This window comes from Indicator indicator, unplaced genomic scaffold, assembly GCF_027791375.1.
Source record: "Indicator indicator isolate 239-I01 unplaced genomic scaffold, UM_Iind_1.1 iindUn_scaffold_105, whole genome shotgun sequence".
Classification (NCBI taxonomy): domain Eukaryota; kingdom Metazoa; phylum Chordata; class Aves; order Piciformes; family Indicatoridae; genus Indicator; species Indicator indicator.
Window position 1 is genome coordinate 47,462 of NW_026539218.1, and position 21,605 is coordinate 69,066.

A 21,605-nucleotide genomic window follows, 5' to 3' on the forward strand; every position below is an offset into this window, starting at 1 on the left:
TGGATCTGGGTGGGTGTCCATGGATTTGAGTGGGTGTCCACAGACCTAGGTGGGTGTCCATGGATCTGGATGGGGATCCATGGATCTGGGTGGATATGCAAGGATCTGGATGGGTGTCCATGGATCTGGGTGGGTGTCCAAGGAGCTGGGTGGGTATCCAAGGAGCTGGGTGGGTATCCAAGGAGCTGGGTGGGTGTCCAAGGAGCTGGGTGGGTGTCCAAGGGGCTGGGTGGGTATCCAAGGAGCTGGGTGGGTGTCCAAGGAGCTGGGTGGGTATCCAAGGAGCTGGGTGGGTGTCCAAGGAGCTGGGTGGGTATCCAAGGAGCTGGGTGGGTGTCCAAGGAGCTGGGTGGGTGTCCAAGGGGCTGGGTGGGTGTCCAAGGAGCTGGGTGGGTATCCAAGGAGCTGGGTGGGTGTCCAAGGAGCTGGGTGGGTGTCCAAGGAGCTGGGTGGGTATCCAAGGAGCTGGGTGGGTGTCCAAGGGGCTGGGTGGGTATCCAAGGAGCTGGGTGGGTGTCCAAGGAGCTGGGTGGGTATCCAAGGAGCTGGGTGGGTATCCAAGGAGCTGGGTGGGTGTCCAAGGGGCTGGGTGGGTGTCCACTACAACAATGAGGATTCCTGGCTCCAGAGAGGTGTCCACAGCTTGAGATGGACCCAGATAGATGGACACCCATGGATCTGGATGGGCACCCACGGATCTGGATGGGCACCCACGGATCTAGATGGGCACCCATGGATCTGGATGGGCACCCACGGATCTGGATGGGCACCCATGGATCTGGATGGACACCCATGGATCTGGATGGACACCCATGGATCTGGATGGGCACCCACGGATCTAGATGGGCACCCATGGATCTGGATGGATGTCCACGGATCTGGATGGGCACCCATGGATCTAGATGGACACCCATGGATCTAGCTGGACACCCATGGCTTATGTCCATGGGCCCAGAGGGGTGTCCAGGGATCCAGGTTAGCAGCCATGGCTCCAGGTGGATGTCCATGGCCATGGGTGAGGCCCTCTGGCTTCATCCATCCACCCTGCATGGGTGGCTGTGGCTCCAGATGGACATTCCTGGCCACAGCTCCAGATGGATGTCCATGGATCCAGATGGAGAGCTGCAGCTCCAAGTGGACATCCACAGCTCCAGCTGGACATCCACATTCCACATGGACATCCACAGCTCCAGATGGACATGTCCATGTCACCTTGGGGGCAAGACCACCAAGAAGCCCTCTCTGATCTCCAGCCTTGGTGCCATTTCACACTGACCATTGATGCCAACAAGAAGATGAAGCCAGTGGAGACCAAGAGCAGCAAAGCCACAATGGTCCTGGAGGACCATCTGGAGATGACTTTGGAGGTGCTGAAGGATGGAGCTTCCTCACTGCTGAAGATGGTTGTTGAGGTTCAAGATCTCTGCTGCTGCCTCCTCAAGGAGCATCAAGAAGCTTCATCTCATCTCCAACCACTTCCCACCTTGGGTCTTGTGAGGTTCAAGACCTCTGTTGGTGCCTCCTCAAGGAGAAAGAGCATCAAGCAGCCCCCAGAAGGATCAGGCAGCTCCATCCCATCTCCAACATCTTCTCTGGTGGCCCCCAAAGGTCCATGACTGAAGGTCATTTGGTGACATCATTTGGAGACCTCTTCAAAGCAGAGAGGTTCAACCACCCCAGGAGCCTCCACTCCAGGCCTCTGGATTTTGGCTTTTCCATAAATTCTCCACTTGGACTCCCACCCAAATCCAGCTGGAAGGGCCAAGGAAGGTTCAGCAGTGTGGGAATTGCCTCTTTAGCGGGGGGGGGGGGAAATTCCAGGAGGGCACCAAAAATAGGACAATTTCTGCAGGAAGCTTCTTTTGGGAGTTTTTTCCAACCAGAAAGAGCAAAACTGAGACAATTTGGAACTGCAGGTTGGGAGATCCCAAAGAGGGGGGAAAGAGAGAGGTTTAGGGCAAGGAGATGAAGGAGAAGTGGGAAAAATCCTGAATTTCATTGGAATGCTGGAAATCATTCTCTTTGTGGAAGAATTCAGCCCAGCTGGGGAGGCTGGGGGGAGGGAAATGGATCAGAAAGATCTCAGAAGACCTCAACCTCCCCCCAGAGTCCAAGAGCCCAACAAAATCCTCATCCCATGGAATTCCTGGGAACAGAGCAAAGTTACTTTGGGCTAAGGAATGGGAAAATGAGAGCCTGAAGAAGCAGCGACCCCAAAGCAGCTTTTTGGGGGCAGATTGGTTAAAAATGGCATTTTGGGGGCAGGGAAAGGGAATTCAGTGAGGTGAAGGCAGCCAAGGGGTGACGGAGCCTGCTGGGCCTGGCAGTGGAGGTTGCTTTTAGGTGGAAAAGATCAATTTCAGCTAATTCTGCTCCCTCTAAACCCCCTAGACCCAGCCCCGAGCTGAAGGAATGAGCAGGGCAGCTCCTGCTCTCCAAATCCCATTCAACAGACCCAAATTTGCCTCATTTCACCTAAATTGGCATCATTGGACCCAAATCTGACCCAAACAGACCCAAATCTGACACAAACTGACCTAAATCTGACCCCAACTGACCCAAATCCGACCCCAACTGACCCAAATCCGACCCCAACTGACCTAAATCTGACCCCAACTGACCTAAATTTGATCCAAATTGACAAAATCTGACCCAAATCGACCTAAATTTGATCCAAATTGACCTAAATCTGACCCAAACTGACCTAAATTAGACCCAAACTGACCCAAATTTCACCCAAATTGACCCAAACCTGATCCAAACTGACCTAAATTTGATCCAAATTGACCTAAATCTGACCCAAACTGACCTAAATTTGATCCAAACTGACCTAAATCTGACCCCAACTGACCTAAATTTGATCCAAATTGACAAAATCTGACCCAAATCGACCTAAATCTAACCCAAACTGACCTAAATCTGACCTAAACTGACCTAAATTTGATCCAAATTGACCTAAATCTGACCCAAACTGACCTAAATCTGACCTGAACTGTGCCCAGGAGCCTCTGAACTGTGCCCAGGAGCCTCTGAACTGTGCCCAGGAACCTCTGAAGTGTGCCCAGGAGCCTCTGAAGTGTGCCCAGGGTGTCCCCAGCTGTGCCCAGGAGCTTCTGAACTGTGCCCAGGAGCCTCAAAACTGTACTCAGGAAGCTTTGAACTGTGCCCAGGACCCTCTGAAGTACATCCAGAAATCCCTGAAATGTGCCCAGGAACCTCTGAAATGTGCTCAGGAACCTCTGAAGTGTGCTCAGGAACCTCTGAAGTGTGCTCAGGAACCTCTGAAGTGTACCCAGGTGCCTCTAACTGTGCCCAGGAACCTTTGAACTGAGCCCAGGAGCCTCTGAACTGTGCCCAGGTGCCTCTGAACTTCACCCAGCTCCTTCTGAACCATCCCCAGCTCCTCTGGGTGACCCCCAGGACCCCCTGATCAGAAGCCCTGAGAGCTCTGACCTCAACCTGAGGGGTCTGAGCCCCCACCACATCCCAGCTCCTCCTTCACCCTCTCCTCCACCAGCACCAGGGACCTTCAACCTCTTAGCAGATGACCCAGAAGCAGCTCCCCCACCCCCACCCCAGGTCTCCAGCCCTGCTGAGCCAAGCCCAACCCCCCCCCCCAGAGCCTCCTCCTTCATCCTGCACAGAAACCTCCTTTGCCTTTGGGGCAGAAGAGCCAAATCAGGCCCCACCAGCTAAGCCAGGCCCAGGTTTAATTGCTGAAGACTTAATTGCTGATGGTAATTAGCAGAGTGGTGTCACTCCTGCCCCTCACCCAGTCCTCTGGTGGTCCTGGGAAACACTTCCCAGGGGACTGATGGAACAAAGGAGAGGATGAAGAGGCAGAGCCCACCCAGGTTGCTGTTAAGCTGCCCCAGATCTGCTCCTGCCACCAAAGCCTGACCTTGCCAGAGCCTCACCACTGACCAACCCCTGATGCCTGCGGCCAGGAGAGGCTCCCAGGGCCTCATGCCCTGCACAAAACCTTCCTTGGGTGCTCCCAGGATGGAGCCTGGACTCATCTGCATCCACCAATTGCTAAGTACAGAGTTAAAGCACAAAGACCCCCTGGGGGCAGCACCTCTGGGGCCTGGCAGCTGAAGGGGGAGGCTCAGCTCTGTCCCCTGGGCTGCAGAACCCAAAGTGCTGCTGCTCTTGCAGGAGACTTCCTCCCTTTGAAGCCTGAGGAAGTTCCTGGACATTAGGAAGGAGTTCTTGGACATTAGGAAGCTCTTTGGACATGAGGAAGGAAGAAGTTCCTGGACATCAGGAAGCCCTCTGGACAAGAGGAAGAAGCTTTTTGGACATTAGGAAGTTCCTGGGCATTGGGAAGAAGTTCTTGGACATTAGGAAGCTCTTGGACATGAGGAAGGAAGAAGTTCCTGGACATTAGGAAGGAGTTCTTGGACATCAGGAAGCTCTCTGGGCATGAGGAAGAAGCTCTTTGGACATTAGGAAGTTCCTGGGCATTGGGAAGAAGTTCTTGGACATTAGGAAGCTCTTGGACATGAGGAAGGAAGAAGTTCCTGGACATGAGGAAGCTCTCTGGACAAGAGGAAGAAGCTCTTTGGACATTAGGAAGTCCTTGGGCATTGGGAAGAAGTTCTTGGACATTAGGAATCTCTCTGGACATGAGGAAGGAAGAAGTTCCTGGACATTAGGAAGGAGTTCTTGGACATCAGGAAGCTCTTTGGACATTAGGAAGTTCCTGGGCATTGGGAAGAAGTTCTTGGACATTAGGAAGCTCTTTGGAGATGAGGAAGAAGATCCTGGACATAAGGAAGACGTTCTTGAACATCAAGAAGCAGCTCTTGGGACACCAGGGAAGATAGATATCAGGAGCAAAGTTCTTTGGGCATCAAGAAGAAGCCCTTTGGACACTAGGAAGTCCTCCTGAGGGTGGTGGGACACTGGAGGTGGTGGAGGGAGGCCTCACCTCTGGAGCTGCTGAGGGTCAAGGCTTGCTGGGGCTGTGAGAGAGCTGCTCTGGCTGGGGATGCCTGACCTGGGGGCACAGCAGCTCCCTGGGCAAAGAGAAGCCTCAGTAATTGGCTAAAAGGTCATTAAGGTGCTGGATCTCATTAACAGCTGCCAGGCAAGGGCTGGAGCTTGCCAGGAAGTTCTGAAGCTAATCCTGAGGTCAGGTCAGGAAGTGCCAGGATGATGGAGCAGGGATCAAAGGCTTGGATGGATTTTGACAGCAGCCAAGCTGAAGCACCTCAGGGTGGGGACAGTGAGGTCACCATGGGCCAAGAGGAGAAGGTGTGGGGACAGAAAGAGTCTTAAAATGCCCTAAAATGTCCTTGGAACTCTCTTAAAACATCTTGAAAGTTTTAAAAAAAATGCCTTCAAAGGTCTTCAAATGTCTTAAACTACCTTAAAAGGTCTTAAAATGCTTTTAAAAGGTCTTAAAAGGCCTCTACAAGGCCTTAAAATGTCTTCAACCATCTTAAAAGGTTCTAAAATGCCTTAAAATGCTCTAAACCATCCTTGGAACAGTCTTAAAGCATCTTACAAGGTCTTAAATTGCCTTTAAAAGGTCACAAAACGTCTTAAGCCATCCTAAAAGGTTTTAAAATGCCTCAAAAAGGATTTAAAATGCCTCAAAAAGGATTTAAAATGCCTCAAAAAGGATTTAAAATGCCTCAAAAAGGATTTAAAATGCCTCAAAAAGGATTTAAAATGCCTCAAAAAGGATTTAAAATGCCTCAAAAAGGATTTAAAATGCCTCAAAAAGGATTTAAAATGCCTCAAAAAGGTTTTAAAATGCCTCAAAAAGGTTTTAAAATGCCTCAAAAAGGTTTTAAAATGCCTCAAAAAGGATTTAAAATGCCTTAAAACATCCTTGGGAGAGACTTAAAACCATCCCAAGAGGTCTTAAAATGTCTTAAACCATCTTTAAAGGTCTTAAAATGCCCCAAACCATCCCTGGGACAGACTTAAACAATCTCAAAAGGTCTTAAAATGCCTTAAAAAGGTCTTAAGATGGCTTAAACAGGTCTTAAGATGGCTTAAACAGGTCTCAAAATGTCTTAAACCACCTTAGAAGGTCTTAAAATCCAAGCAAGGAAGGGCTGAGAGATGTTGGGTTCAAGACCCCTGCTGGACCCTAGAGCCTTGCTGGGTTCAAGACCCCTGCTGGACCCTAGAGCCTTGCTGGGTTCAAGACCCCTGCTGGACCCTAGAGCCATGCTGGGTTCAAGACACCTGCTGGACCCTAGAGCCTTGCTGGGTTCAAGACCCCTGCTGGACCCAAGAGCCTTGCTGGGTTCAAGACCCCTGCTGGACCCAAGAGCCATGCTGGGTTCAAGACCCCTGCTGGACCTAAGAGCCTTGCTGGGTTCAAGACCCCTGCTGGACCCAAGAGCCATGCTGGGTTCAAGCCTCATCTTGGGTTTAAGAAGCACATTGGACCTGAGAAGCAAACTGTGCTCAAGAACCACCAGAACCAAGAGCTCCACCACCCAGATGCCAACCTGGAGGGCAGGCTGAGCAGGGCAGGGCAGGGCAGGGCAGGGCAGGGCAGGGCAGGGCAGGGGGGAGGAGGCCTTTTGGCTCTGCAGACCACACTAACAATAATTAGAAGACTGAGGCAGGGCTCAAAAGGTTTTATTTGTGCAGGCCAGGGGCAGGCCTGGGGAGGGGGCAGCTGAGTCTAACCTGTTTCGGACTCTTCGCTGTCGGAGGAGGAGGACTCACTGCTGCTCTCCGACTCGGAGGAGGAGAAGCCTTTCATCTTGGAGGAGCCAGCCAGGACATCCACCTTCTCTGCTGGGAGGAGACAACAGGAGGCCAAGGTCAGACTCTCCTTAAACCTCAGAGGCCTGAGCCCCCCACCCCCAGCAGGTACCTCGGGGAGCAGGCACTGGGCTGAGCACCAAGGCTCTGCTCTGTGCCATGGAGTTGTGGAATGGGGGAGGGTTGGAGAAGATCTCAAAGCTCCTTGAGTCCAACCTTCACCCCAGCACCACAGCTCCAGGGCTTGGGGACCTCTCCAGGGATGGAGACTCCACCACTGCCCTGGGCAGCCTGGGCCAGGCCTGCCCAAGCCCTTCAGGGAGGACATTTCTGCTCCTGGCCAACCTCAGCCTGCCCTGGGGACACCTTCAGGCTGCTTCCTCTGCTGCCAGCCCTCAGCACAAGAGCTCAGCCCCAGCTGGATGCAGCCTCCTGGCAGGGAGCTGCAGAGAGCCAGAAGGGCTTCCCTCAGCCTCCTCTGCTGCAGCCTCAACCCCCCCAGGGCCCTCAGCTGCTCCTCACAACTCCTCCAGACCCTTCCCCAGGCTCTGAAAAAGGAATCAAATTTTAGAGAAGGAAGAAAATGTTGAAAATTAAAATTTCAAAACACTAAAAAAGAAAGCTGAGAGAGAAGTTGAAAGTTTCAAAATGTGAAATGAGATTAAATTTAACTCAATTGAAATGTAATAAAATTTTAATTTAATTTCAATGCAATTTGATTTAAATGTATTTAAGTTTGATTTAAATGCAATCTAATTTAAATGCAAACATTAAAGGAGATTTAAAAATAAAATTCAAGGAAATCCAAGGAAATAAAATTTAAAAACGAAAGAACATTTGAAAAAGGAACAGAAGTTTAGGAAGGGAAAATTTTGGATATTAAAATTTCAAAATAAAAATTCAACTGATTGAAAATTTAAAATTTCAAAATTAAATGAAATTTAAAATTAGATTAACTTAGATTTCATTACTATACTATTCATTTACTAGTAGTATAATTATTTATTTTACTATTGATTTAACTAATTTAATGTAATTTTATTTTCAAATTAATTTAAATTAATTTAATTCAAATTTAATTTAATTAATTCCAATTAATTTAAATGAAAACATTCACAGAAATTAAATTTAAAGCATTCATGAAGTTAAGTTGAAAACGTTAATTAAAGCTACAACAGTAAAGAAATTAAATCTGAAGCATTAAGAAGAAATGCAAAGACCAAAAGGAAATTTAAGAAATTAAATAAGATAGAATTGAAAAATGGAAAGAAACTCATCAAATTGGATGAAAAATTCTAAAATTATCCAAAATTTTAGAAATTAACTCAAAGAAGTGTCCCAAATCCCTGGTCAAATTTAATGTAATTTAAATTCCATTTAATTTTAGTTTGAATTTTGATTTTAGTTAGAATTTAAATGAAAACATTAAAGAAATTCAACATGAAACATTAAAAGAAAATGCAAAACCCAAAAGGAAATTTTAGAAGTTCAACAAAAATTCCAAAGAAAATGAAATGCAAAATAAAACAAACCTGCAAAATTGAAACAAAAATCTAAAAATTAACCAAAATATGTAAAAATGAACCAAAATTCCAGAAATTGCATGAAAGAAGAGCCCCAAAGCCTTGTTTGTCACTGAAGGGGGAAGAGTTCCCAGCCCAGAAGCAAGGCAGAGCCTTCAATGGCTGCTGGGGACTACACTGGAGGCTGGGGCCTAAAAGTGGTGGCTGAGGCCTGCACTGGAGGCTGGGATCTAAATTGCTGGCTGGAGCCTAAAAGTAGTGGGTGAGGCCTACACTGGCTGCTGAGGCCTGCACTGGCTGCTGAGGCCTTCATTGGCTGCTGAGGCCTGCACTGGAGGCTGAGACCTACATTGGCTGCTGAGGCCTTCATTGGCTGCTGGGTCTTATATTGGCTGCTGAGGCCTACATTGGTGGCTGGGGCCTACACTGGTCGCTGAGGCCTAGGCTGGCAGGCAGGGCCTGCACTGGCTGCTGGGGCTTACACTGGCTGCTGAGGCCTTCATTGGCTGCTGGGGCCTGCACTGGCCGCTGAGGCCTAGGCTGGCAGGTGGGGCCTGCACTGGTCGCTGAGGCCTAGGCTGGCAGGCGGGGCCTGCACTGGTCGCTGAGGCCTAGGCTGGCAGGCGGGGCCTGCACTGCCCGCTGGGGCCTAGGCTGGCAGGCGGGGCCTGCACTGCCCGCTGGGGCCTACCTGGGGGCCGCCTCTTCTTGCGCAGGCAGGAGGTGACGTAGCGCTCCAGCTCCCGCAGCGTGGACGGCTTCAGCGTCTCGAAGTCGATCTCAATCTCGTCGGGGTTGGAGTTCTTGAGCGAGGGCTCTCGCGATTGGATGATGTGCACCACGCGGCCCAGCTTCTCCCCGGGCAGTTTGTTGATGTCCAGGCTCAGCTGCCGCTTCTCCTCGTAGGACATGGGCCTGCACTTCTCCTCCTCCTCCGACTCGTAGCCCGCAGGGCCCTTGCTGCTCTTCATGGCCACCGGCTCCTTCTTGCTGCTTGGCGACAGGGAAAGGGACGATTGGCACCGCTCCGACCCCCCAGCAGCTCCTGGGGACCAACCCCTGGAACGGTCCCAACCATCCCAGCAGGAACCAGCAGCTTCATCAACCATGGGGACCAAAGCTGAGCTCAACCTGCTCTCAAACACCAATCCTGAGCTCAAGCAGCTCTTGGAAATCAAAGCTGAGCTCAAGCAGCTCTTGGAAATCAAAGCTGAGCTCAAGCAGCTCTTGGAAATCAAAGCTGAGCTCAAGCAGCTCTTGGAAATCAAAGCTGAGCTCAAGCAGCTCTTGGAAATCAAAGCTGAGCTCAAGCAGCTCTTGGAAATCAAAGCTGAGCTCAAGCAGCTCTTGGAAATCAGAGCTGAGCTCAAGCAGCTCTTGGAAATCAGAGCTGAGCTCAAGCAGCTCTTGGAAATCAGAGCTGAGCTCAAGCAGCTCTTGGAAATCAAAGCTGAGCTCAAGCAGCTCTTGGAAATCAAAGCTGAGCTCAAGCAGCTCTTGGAAATCAGAGCTGAGCTCAAGCAGCTCTTGGAAATCAAAGCTGAGCTCAAGCAGCTCTTGGAAATCAGAGCTGAGCTCAAGCAGCTCTTGGAAATCAGAGCTGAGCTCAAGCAGCTCTTGGAAATCAGAGCTGAGCTCAAGCAGCTCTTGGAAATCAGAGCTGAGCTCAAGCAGCTCTTGGAAATCAAAGCTGAGCTCAAGCAGCTCTTAGAAATCAAAGCTGAGCTCAGCCTGCTTCTGGACACCCAAAGCTGATCCCAATTCGCTCTTGGACTCCCAAAGCTGAGCACAATTTGCTCTTGGACACCCCAAGCTGAGCTCAACCTGCTCTTGGACACCCGAAGTTGAGCTCAACCTGCTCTTGAGAAGAGACAAAACCAGCTCTGGGGACTCCATGATGTCACCATTGGAATCATCTTAGCTTCCGAAGCGATGGAGGTGGATCCAGCACCATTGGTGGTGCATCCAGCACCAGCAGAGCTAACAAATGAGATCTGGGTACAAAATCCTCCCAGGTCAGTAAGGGATGAGGCCAACAGAGTCACAGAAAGTCCTCTGCCCTAGGACAAGCCACGGTGGTGCTCACCAGGTTTTGGGCAAAGTCTCAACAGCCATGGCGAGGCCTGGGGACAGAGGTGAGCTGCAAGATCTTATAACCATGGAATGGGTTGGGTTGGAGACCTCTAAGATCACTGAGCCCAACCCTTCACCCAGCACTGCCAGGGTACCACCAAACCAGGGCCCTCAGCACCACAGCTCCAGGGCTCCCAAAGCCCTCCAGGGATGGAGACTCCACCACTGCCCTGGGCAGCCTGGGCCAGGCCTGCCCAAGCCCTTCAGGGAGGACATTTCTGCTCCTGGCCAACCTCAGCCTGCCCTGGGGACACCTTCAGGCTGCTTCCTCTGCTGCCAGCCCTCAGCACAAGAGGTCTCAGCCCCAGCTGGATGCAGCCTCCTGGCAGGGAGCTGCAGAGAGCCAGAAGGGCTTCCCTCAGCCTCCTCTGCTGCAGCCTCAACCCCCCCAGGGCCCTCAGCTGCTCCTCACAACTTCTCCAGACCCTTCTCCTCTTCTCCAGACCCTTCCCCAGCCCTTTCCCTTGCCCTTCTCTAGCCACTCTCCAGCCCCTCAATGTCCTCCTTGGGCTGAGGGACCCAAATCTGACCTCAGCACTCCAGTGGTGGCCTCCCCAGTGCCCCCAAGTCCAGACTGGACCATCCCTGCCCTGCTCCTGCTGCCCACACCTTGGCTGATCCAGGCCAGGCTGCTGGTGGCCTTCTTGTCCAGCTGGGCTCTGCTGGCTCCTCTCCAGCTCATCAAGGATCCCATCATTAATTAGCACATGGGACAGGGCTGACCTGGAGGCGTTGCTGTTGGTCTTCTTGGCCTTCTTGGGTGGTGGCTCCTTGGCTTTGCTTTTCTTGGCCTCCTCCAGTTCCTCTTTCTTTTTGTGCTTCTCCTTCTTCTTCTCCTTCTTGTCCTTCTCCTTCTTCTTTGGTTTGTTCTGCTGGGGCTGAGACAGAGCTGCCAGCTGCTCGTGCACAGCCTTGAGCTGTGGGACAGGAGGCACAGAGCCAGGTCAGGACCCTTGGGACCTGCTCCTTGTCCACTTTGTGCTCCATGCCCCACAATTCCTCCTTGTTTACTGTGACATCATCCAGCTTGGAACCATGGCATGGGATGGGATGGGATGGGATGGGATGGGATGGGATGGACTGGACAAGAGCTTGAAGCTGATCAAGTCCAACCAGCCTGCCTGATCTCAAGTGTCCTGTTAGATCCCAAGTGTCCTGATCCAAACTGTCCTGAATGATCCCAGCTGTCCTGATCCCAACTGTCCTACCTGATCCCAATTGTCCTGACCCCAGCTGCCCTACCTGATCCCAGGCCTCCTGCTTGCTGCCCAACATCCTTCCCCCCCGCAGACACCACCCAAGCCAATCCCTCCCCTTGGGAGTCCCACCAGGAGGGACCACCCTGAAGATCCCCCAGTTCCTTGGTGCTCCACACTAACCTCCCCACCCCTGCAGCGCTTTGGAGCTGCTGGTGGCCAAGTGGAACATCTCCAGCTTGGAGCCAAGCCCTCCAGGGGGCTCCCCCCAGCCCCTGGTACCTGCTCCTGGAGCTCGGCCAGGCGCTGAGCTCTCTCCTCCTCGGAGTCGTCGGAGGAGCTGTCGCTGTCCGAGGAGCTGTCGCTGCTGCTGTCGCTGGAGGACGGCGGTGCCACCTTGGTGGGGGGTGGCACCACCACGGGGGAGGAGGCTGGCACCACAGGCTCCTCCGGCTCGTCTGGCATCTTGGCGAAGCGCATCTCAAACACATCCTGGGACACAGGGCAGGAACCACTCAGGGTGGGCTCAGCGCCCGCAGGCAGGACACCACTGGCGTGGTTGGCATCCCCCCCAAGGTGTTCCCCATGGATCCCTGCTCCACCACACCCTGAGTCCCAAGGAGATCAATCCCTGGAAGCTCCAAGGTCACCCTGAAGCCCCCAGTTCTCTTGCCTGGCCTCATGGCAGAGAGCTCCCAGTACCTCCATGGCCTCCTCTGGCCCTGCTCCACCAGGTCCCTGTCCCTGACTCCAGAGCTGGGCTCCCACCAGCACAGGGCCACAACCTCCTCCCTCCACCTGCTGCCCACACTCTGGGGTGCAGCCCAGGAGATGTTGCCTGGGGCTGGGCTGGGAGCTCGTTTTTGCTGGCTCCTGGGGAGCTTCTCCCTGAGCAGCACCCCCAAAGCCTTCTCCATGGAGCTCCTTCTCCAGCCCTTCATCCCCAGCCTGGACTGACAGCAGAGGTTGTCCCAACCCATGTGCAGGACCTTGCACTTGGCCTTGTAGAACCTCCTGAGGTTCTCATGGTCCCAGCCTGTCCTGGCGACATGACATGAAGGACAACATTGGGGTGGTCAAAGAACCAAAGGCTGGAGCTCTTCATCCCCTTGTGGAGCTCCTCTATGGGTTCCTCCAACACCAGGAGCTGTTGACTTCTCCCAGGTCCACCCAAGGAGACCCCAGGGAGTGGCCCAGACATGGGGGCATGGAGATGACCAATGGCAGTGGTTGAGCCCACGGGCTCACCAAGCACCTCCTGAAGCCCTGGAGATCCTTCACTGACCCATTTCAGGTCAGGAGAGGAAAACCAAGTCCAAGAGCACCGAGGCTGAGCCAGAAGTGAAGCTGTGAGGCCTCACCTGCAGCTTCCTGGCCATGGCCACCACCTCGTGGTCCGCAGGGTTGTACTTGTAGCAGTTGGAGAACATCAACCGGACGTCGGCGGCGAACTCCTGGGCGTCGCGGTACTCCCGGCCCTCCAGCTTGGACTGCAGCGGGGACAGAACCAGCAGGCTTGGGAAATTTGGGGTCACAACTCCACGAATCATAGAACGGTCCAGGAACCTCCAAAGCTGATCCAGTCCAAGCCCCCCGCAGTCAGCAGGGACATCCCCAACTAGATCAGGCTGCCCAGGGCCTTGTCAAGCCTCACCTGGAATATCTCCAGGGCTGGGGCCTCGACCACCTCCCTGGGCACCCAGTTCCAGTCTTCCTGCACCATCATGGTGCAGAACTTGGTCCTAACATCCAATCTAAACCTGCTCTGCTCCAGCTTAAAGCCATTGCCCCTGGTCATGTCCCTGCAGTCTCTCTGCAGCCCTCCTGGAGCCCTTTCCAGGTACTGGAAGCAGCTCTAAGGACCAGGGAAGGAGCTTGTTCCTCCCTGCCCAGGAGCAGGATCCTGCCCTTGGCCTGGCGGCACCTCAGGAGCTTCCTCTCCCCCTTGCTCTCCAGCCTGGCCAGGTCCAAACCATTCCCAGGCTGCACTGGGTTGGAAGGGACCCTCGAAGGTCATCTTGCCCAACCCTATGGACCTGGTGGACATCTGAGGAGGCTTCAGAAAGGATCTCCTTGCTCCTGCCACTCAGCCCCTGGCTCACCTTGATGGTGCTGAGGTCCATGGGGTGCTTGATGATGTCGCAGTAGTCGTGCAGGCCCAGAGCCTCCACGTCCACAGGCTTGTAGAAGGGCCAGGCGTAGGCCGCGTGCTTCTTGGCGAACATCTCCTTGATGATGCCACTGCAGTACTTGAGCTGCTCCGAGACCTTGCTGCTCTTCTCTGCTGCGTGCTGCTGGGAGTCTGGGACGTCCTTCTTGGGAGGCTTCACCGGGCGGCTGCTCTCCCGCCGGGGCCCCAGCTTGGTGGACTTGGCTTCGGTGGGCAGCGATGAAGAGTCATGGATTGGGTCGATGGTGGTCGGCGTCGTGGTGTCTGCTTTCCTCTTCACCCCTTTTTTTGTCTGCACCAAGGGACACACAGCAAAAGGACCTCCTTGGGCTTGGCTTCGACCAACAGTCACAGAACCATGGAATGGGTTGGAGAAGACCTTGAAGATCACATCCAACCCTTCACCCAGCACAGCCAGGGTACCACCAAACCAGGGCCCTCAGCACCACAGCTCCAGGGCTCCCAAAGCCCTCCAGGGATGGAGACTCCACCACTGCCCTGGGCAGCCTGGGCCAGGCCTGCCCAAGCCCTTCAGGGAGGACATTTCTGCTCCTGGCCAACCTCAGCCTGCCCTGGGGACACCTTCAGGCTGCTTCCTCTGCTGCCAGCCCTCAGCACAAGAGCTCAGCCCCAGCTGGATGCAGCCTCCTGGCAGGGAGCTGCAGAGAGCCAGAAGGGCTTCCCTCAGCCTCCTCTGCTGCAGCCTCAACCCTCCCAGGGCCCTCAGCTGCTCCTCACAACTCCTCCAGACCCTTCCCCAGCTTCCCTGCCCTTCTCTGGCCACTCTCCAGCCCCTCAATGTCCTTCTTGGGCTCAGGACCCACACCTGACCCCAGCACCCCAGTGGTGCCCTCCCCAGTGCCCCCAGTCCATGGGGACCATCCCTGCCCTGCTCCTCCTGCTCCAGCCCAGGCTGCTGGTGGCCTCCTTGGCCACCTGGTCCCTGCTGGCTCCTCTCCAGCCCCCCGGGGCCTTTCCCACCTGGCACTTTCCAGCTGCTCTGCCCCCAGCCTGGAGCCTCCATGGCCTTCAAACCCAAGTGCAAGATGAAGGCTGAAGGGCAAGCAGTTGACCAACCACGGACAGTTCTACACCATGGGGGTCATGGAAGACCTTGAGATAATCGATGCTGACTGACACTAATCAATTGATGCTAATAAACTGACACTGATTAATCGATGCTGATGAATACTGATCCTGATTAACTGGCACTAATTAATCAATGCTGATTAATCAGTGCTGCATAATCAATGCTGATCAGGTGATGCTGACTGACACTAACCGATGCTGATTAACTGACGCTTATTAACTGAAGTGGATTGACACTAATTGATGCTGATTGACACGAATCGATGCTGATTAATCAGTGCTTAATAATCAATGCCGATTAATCAATGCTGATTGACGCTAATTAATCGATGCAGATTAATCAACACTGATTAATTGTTGCTGATTAACTGACGCCAATTAATTGATGCTGAATAATCGATGATGATTAATCAACACCGATTAACTGATGCCAATTAATTGATGCTGAATAATCGATGGTGATGAATCAACACTGATTAATCAATGCTGATTAATTGAAGTGGAACAATTGACGGTGATTAATTGATGCTAATTAATTGTGACAGAATAATCAATGGTGATTAATCGATGCTGATTAATTGATGATGAATAATTGATGGTGATTAATTGACGGTGATTAATTGATGCTGAATAATCGTGATTGACACTAATTGATGCAGAATAATTGATAGTGATTAATCGACACTGATTAATCAGTGCTGATTGATAAGGAATAATCAATGGTGATTAATCGATGCTGATTAATTTACGCAGAATAATCGATGGTGATTAATCGACACTGATTAATCGACGCTGATGAAGGGATACCAATTAACTGATGCTGAATAATCGACACTGATGAAGGGATGCTGACGCAGCGCTGCTGGTGAATGGCTGCGGTGGGGACTCACCTTGACAGGCTGTGCGGGCGTGGGGATGACCGGCGGGTGGGACTGGAGGGGCTGCGGGGCCGGGGCTGGTGGCGCGGGGGCCTGGGGGGCCGGCGGCGGGACGGGGGCTTGGGGAGGCACCATCGTCATGACGGGAGGCTGCACGAGGAGGTCGGGGGTGACGGCGGGGAAGGGGTGCGGAGGCTGCGCCGACGGCAGAGGAGGCTGCGGCGGCACCGGCGGCGCCGGGGACGAGGCTTGGGTGGCGTTGGGGACCGCGGAGGAGCCAGGCTTGGACGTCACTGCTGGGAGCAAAGACAGGCAGGGAAGGGTTGGGAGTGGCAGAGACGCCACGGAGGGACCGCGGCCACAAGGTGGTCCTCAGGAGGGAAGCAACAGCTTGGAGGTGACCCTGGAGGACCCACCATGGCCCCCTTGATTCCTATCAACTGACCCTCCAGGACCAGCACCCACCAAGTCCTCCTTGGCTCCTGCTCAACTGATCCTCCACGACCAGCACCCACCAAGTCCTCCTTGGCTCCTGCTCAACTGATCCTCCACGACCAGCACCCACCAAGTCCTCCTTGGCTCCTGCTCAACTGATCCTCCACGACCAGCACCCACCAAGTCCTCCTTGGCTCCTGCTCAACTGACCCTCCAGGACCAGCACCCACCAAGTCCTCCTTGACTCCTCCTGCTCAACTGATCCTCCACGACCAGCACCCACCAAGTCCTCCTTGACTCCTCCTGCTCAACTGACCCTCCAGGACCAGCACCCACCAAGTCCTCCTTGGCTCCTGCCCAACTGACCCTCCAGGACCAGCACCCACCAAGTCCTCCTTGACTCCTGCTCAACTGACCCTCCAGGACCAGCACCCACCAAGTCCTCCTTGACTCCTCCTGCTCAACTGACCCTCCACGACCAGCACCCACCAAGTCCTCCTTGGCTCCTGCCCAACTGACCCTCCAGGACCAGCACCCACCAAGTCCTCCTTGACTCCTCCTGCTCAACTGACCCTCCACGACCAGCACCCACCAAGTCCTCCTTGGCTCCTCCTGCTCAACTGACCCTCCACGACCAGCACCCACCAAGTCCTCCTTGGCTCCTGCTCAACTGACCCTCCAGGACCAGCACCCACCAAGTCCTCCTTGGCTCCTGCTCAACTGACCCTCCAGGACCAGCACCCACCAAGTCCTCCTTGGCTCCTGCCCAACTGACCCTCCAGGACCAGCACCCACCAAGTCCTCCTTGACTCCTGCTCAACTGACCCTCCAGGACCAGCACTAACCAAGTCCTCCTTGTCTCCTCCTGCTCAACTGACCCTCCAGGACCAGCACCCACCAAGTCCTCCTTGGCTCCTGCCCAACTGACCCTCCACGACCAGCACCCACCAAGTCCTCCTTGGCTCCTGCTCAACTGACCCTCCAGGACCAGCACTAACCAAGTCCTCCTTGTCTCCTCCTGCTCAACTGACCCTCCAGGACCAGCACCCACCAAGTCCTCCTTGGCTCCTGCCCAACTGACCCTCCAGGACCAGCACTAACCAAGTCCTCCTTGTCTCCTCCTGCTCAACTGACCCTCCACGACCAGCACCCACCAAGTCCTCCTTGACTCCTCCTGCTCAACTGACCCTCCAGGACCAGCACCCACCACATCCTCCTTCCCCAGGTCCATTTTATCATTACCTAAGCTCTTCCCCCAAGACCCCAGGCTGGGCAGCTCTTCCCTAGAGAGCCCCAAACTGGGCAGTTCTTCCCCCAGGAGCTCCAAACTGGGCAGCTCTTCCCCCCTAGGAGCTCCAAACTGGGAAGCTCTTCCCCCCCAGGAGCTCCAAACTGGGCAGCTCTTCGCTCAGGACCCATTTTGGGCTCCACCACTATGAAGAATTTCTTAATTCTTGGAAACTTGACCTGGTGGAACCTCAAGAGGTTCCCTCCCTCAGTTCTCCTGCTTGGCCAGCTCTGGTTGCATGGTTTGGGTTGGAAGGGACCTTTCAAGCCCATCCAGTCCAAGGCCCTGCAGTGACCAAGGTCACCCCAAGCAGAGCAGGTTGCTCAGTGTCTCAGCAAGCCTGACCTGGGATGCTTCCAGGCCTGGGACATCGCCAACCTCCTGGGCAGCCTGGGCCAGGCTCTCACCACCTTCACCAGGAACCATTTCTTCTCTGGTCCCATCCAACCCTAACCCTCTCCCAATTTCCAACCTTTGCCCCTTGGCCTACAGCTCTTGCTCCAGAGTCTGCATCCAGCTTTCTTCTCAGCCTCTTCCATCTGTGGAAACGTCACCAGAGGGCCTCCTGCAGCCTTCTCCAGGCTGAAGAACCCCAAACCTCTCAGCCTGAGCACTCCTTTTGTGGTTGGATCACCTGAGGGTCCCTCACCCATCTCACTGGTGAAGATGTTGGACGTCTCTCTTGCCCCCTGAGGTGTTCCATAAGCTCCAGGCCACCAACTAGACCCTGCCCCACCGCTCACAACCCTCTGAGCTGCGTCCTTGAGCCCCTTCTCAGCCACCCCATGCTTCCAAAGCCTGCTGAGGAGCATGGTTGGGATTTGATGGACACCTCAACCACCCCAACTTCAGGAGGCCAGAGGCAGGCCCAGGACTTGCAGCCAAGACCTGAGAGTGACCCTCAGGTGGCCATGGGCCTTACCTGCTTCCTTCCTGGCACGGCCTCTCCCTTTCGTCTGGGCGATGACGATTTCCGTCTCCTCCGGGGTCATCTCTGAGATCTTCTGGAGGAAAAGCTTCTCAAGAGCTTCTGCCATTAAGACAATGTCATCTCCTGGCTGGAGGAGAAAGAGAGAGCACAAGCTAGGTAGGAGCAAGGTGGACATGGGGCAATGTCGTCCACACCACTGATCTCCAGGAGAGGACTCTCCGTGGTCAACCTGCTGGTTCCACCACAAAGAGGAGTTGGGTTAGGGCCTGGTGGTTGTCTCCACCAGGAGGTATCTGCCCAATGTGGTGGTAGGTCTCATGCAAGAGGTTTCTCTGTGGACTTCCAAGGGTAGGGCAGAAGAAGAGTGTGGTGGGGGAGGAAGAGCTGGGGATGGGCTTCCTCCCCTCAAAAGGAGGATTTGGAGGTCCAAGTTGAGCCTTGGGAGCTTTCGTGGCCCAACATGGAAGGAGAAGACATCACTGAAGTCCTTATGGATCCAGACAAGCCTGCAAAGGTCAAGGAGAGCAGGAAGGAGGAACCAAAAGGCCAAGACCACCCTGCAGCAGTGTGGGTGAGGAGGGACCAGAGGTGTGAAGGTCTGAGGCTGTTTTGTAGGACACCAATAAGCCAAGGGCCACCACCCTCACGACATGGTGGTATCAAGAGAAGACCATGGGGATGGTCACCACCAGGCTTGTCCAGCAGCCCTGATGCTCTGCAGGCTCCAAGAGGTCCACAGAGAGGTTTCTTTAGATGCTTTTCTGTCCTCCAGCCTTGAGAAGAGAGGTGAAGGTCAGGGAGGAGATGAAGGAGGAGGCTGTAGACACTGGGGTGGGCCAAGGTGGCAGAAGACCTCCTGGTGTGGAGGAGTGGTCTGAAACTCTCCAAGAGCTTCGTGTTGCATCATGCTGGGCCAGAGCCAAAAGGGCAATGGCCAAGGACACAGCTTGGAGGACCACAAGGGCCAACGACCAGCAGCTTGGAACAGCCACCAAGGTCTTGTGCAACGTTGTGGGAGGAGGAGAAAAGGTCAACGGACACAGGGGTGAGGAACAACCTGGACCAACCTCCTGACAACCTTCTCCAGCTCCCCAAGCTTTGGGAACCTTGGCCAGCTCCGCAAGATCGGAGGCCAGGATGGGACCCTTCAAGATCAACCATGGTGGAACCCTTCAAGACAAACCACGGTGGAACCCTTCAAGACAAACCACGATGGAACCCTTCAAGACAAACCACGGTGGAATCCTTCAAGATCAACCATGGTGGAACCCTTCAAGACAAACCATGGTGGAACCCTTCAAGACAAACCATGGTGGAACCCTTCAAGACAAACCATGGTGGAACCCTTCAAGACAAACCATGGTGGAACCCTTCAAGACAAACCATGGTGGAACCCTTCAAGACAAACCATGGTGGAACCCTTCAAGACAAACCATGGTGGAACCCTTCAAGATCAACCATGGTGGAACCCTTCAAGATCAACCATGGTGGAACCCTTCAAGATCAACCATGGTGGAACCCTTCAAGATCAACCATGGTGGAACCCTTCAAGATCAACCATGGTGGAACCCTTCAAGATCAACCATGGTGGAACCCTTCAAGATCAACCATGGTGGAACCCTTCAAGATCAACCATGGTGGAACCCTTCAAGACAAACCACGGTGGAACCCTTCAAGACAAACCACGGTGGAACCCTTCAAGACAAACCACGGTGGAACCCTTCAAGACAAACCACGGTGGAACCCTTCAAGACAAACCACGATGGAACCCTTCAAGACAAACCACGATGGAACCCTTCAAGACAAACCACGGTGGAACCCTTCAAGACAAACCATGGTGGAACCCAAGACCAACTACAATGGAAGCCTTTGAGATGAACCACGATGGGATCCTTCAAGATAAACCATGATGGGACCCTTCGAGACCAGCCACAGTGGAACCCAATATCAACCATGCTGAAACCTTCAAGGCCAACTATGGTGGAACCCTTCAAGAACAACCACAGTGGAACCCCTGAAGACTGACCATGGTGGTACCCTTGAAGACCATCCATGGCAGGACCCATGAAGAGCATCCCTGGTGGGACCCTTGATGAGCATCCCTGGGGGCAGCCTGGCAGAGCATCCCTGGGGGCAGCCTGGCAGAGCATCCCTGGGGGCACGCTGGTGGCAGTGGGCAGGAGCTGTGCCCCCTGTACCTTGTTGTAGATGTAGCAGTTTGTAAACATGGTGTTGAAGTCCTGGATGCACTCCTGAGCGTTCCAGTAGTAGTTGTTCTCCAAGCGCTTCTTGATTGTTCCCATGTCCATCGGGGTCTTGATGATCTTGTAGTAGTCCTGCAGAGGACCAAGGCCACCCCTCAGCTCTCCTGCACCCCACCCCTCAGCTCTCCTGCACCCCCCCACCTCTCCTGCACCCCAACCCTCAGCTCTCCTGCACCCCACCCCTCAGCTCTCCTGCACCCCAACCCTCAGCTCTCCTCCAGCCCAACCCTCAGCTCTCCTGCACCCCCCCACCTCTCCTGCACCCCACCCCTCAGCTCTCCTGCACCCCCCCAGCTCTCCTGCACCCCAACCCTCAGCTCTCCTGCACCCCCCCTCAGCTCTCCTGCACCCCACCCCTCAGCTCTCCTCCAGCCAAACCCTCAGCTCTCCTCCACCCCAACCCTCAGCTCTCCTGCACCCCAACCCTCAGCTCTCCTCCAGCCCAACCCTCAGCTCTCCTCCAGCCCCCCAGCTCTCCTGCACCCCCCCACCTCTCCTGCACCCCACCCTTCAGCTCTCCTGCACCCCCCTCAGCTCTCCTGCACCCCCCCAGCTCTCCTGCACCCCAACCCTCAGCTCTCCTCCAGCCCCTCAGCTCTCCTGCACCCCCCCACCTCTCCTGCACCCCACCCCTCAGCTCTCCTGCACCCCCCCCAGCTCTCCTGCACCCCAACCCTCAGCTCTCCTCCAGCCCAACCCTCAGCTCTCCTGCACCCCAACCCTCAGCTCTCCTGCACCCCAACCCTCAGCTCTCCTCCAGCCCAACCCTCAGCTCTCCTGCACCCCAACCCTCAGCTCTCCTGCACCCCAACCCTCAGCTCTCCTCCAGCCCAACCCTCAGCTCTCCTGCACCCCAACCCTCAGCTCTCCTGCACCCCAACCCTCTGCTCTCCTGCACCCCCTCAGCTCTCCTGCACCCCACCCCTCAGCTCTCCTGCACCCCACCCCTCAGCTCTCCTGCAG

General features: G+C 54.3%; 1 protein-coding gene across 1 annotated transcript in view; it reads right to left on the minus strand.

Moving 5' to 3' along the window:
* BRD4 (bromodomain containing 4) overlaps positions 1 to 21,605 on the minus strand; it is a 64,742-nt gene that overhangs the window by 20,627 nt on the left and 22,510 nt on the right. Inside the window, exons 5-13 of the mRNA XM_054398779.1 lie at positions 20,577 to 20,714; positions 18,370 to 18,505; positions 15,737 to 16,017; positions 13,690 to 14,049; positions 12,949 to 13,077; positions 11,870 to 12,079; positions 11,106 to 11,308; positions 8,950 to 9,251; positions 6,658 to 6,768 (exon numbers count right to left, since the gene is read on the minus strand). Of these exons, the coding sequence (XP_054254754.1) occupies positions 6,658 to 6,768; positions 8,950 to 9,251; positions 11,106 to 11,308; positions 11,870 to 12,079; positions 12,949 to 13,077; positions 13,690 to 14,049; positions 15,737 to 16,017; positions 18,370 to 18,505; positions 20,577 to 20,714 (1,870 nt within the window). The remainder of the gene's footprint in view (positions 1 to 6,657; positions 6,769 to 8,949; positions 9,252 to 11,105; positions 11,309 to 11,869; positions 12,080 to 12,948; positions 13,078 to 13,689; positions 14,050 to 15,736; positions 16,018 to 18,369; positions 18,506 to 20,576; positions 20,715 to 21,605) is intronic.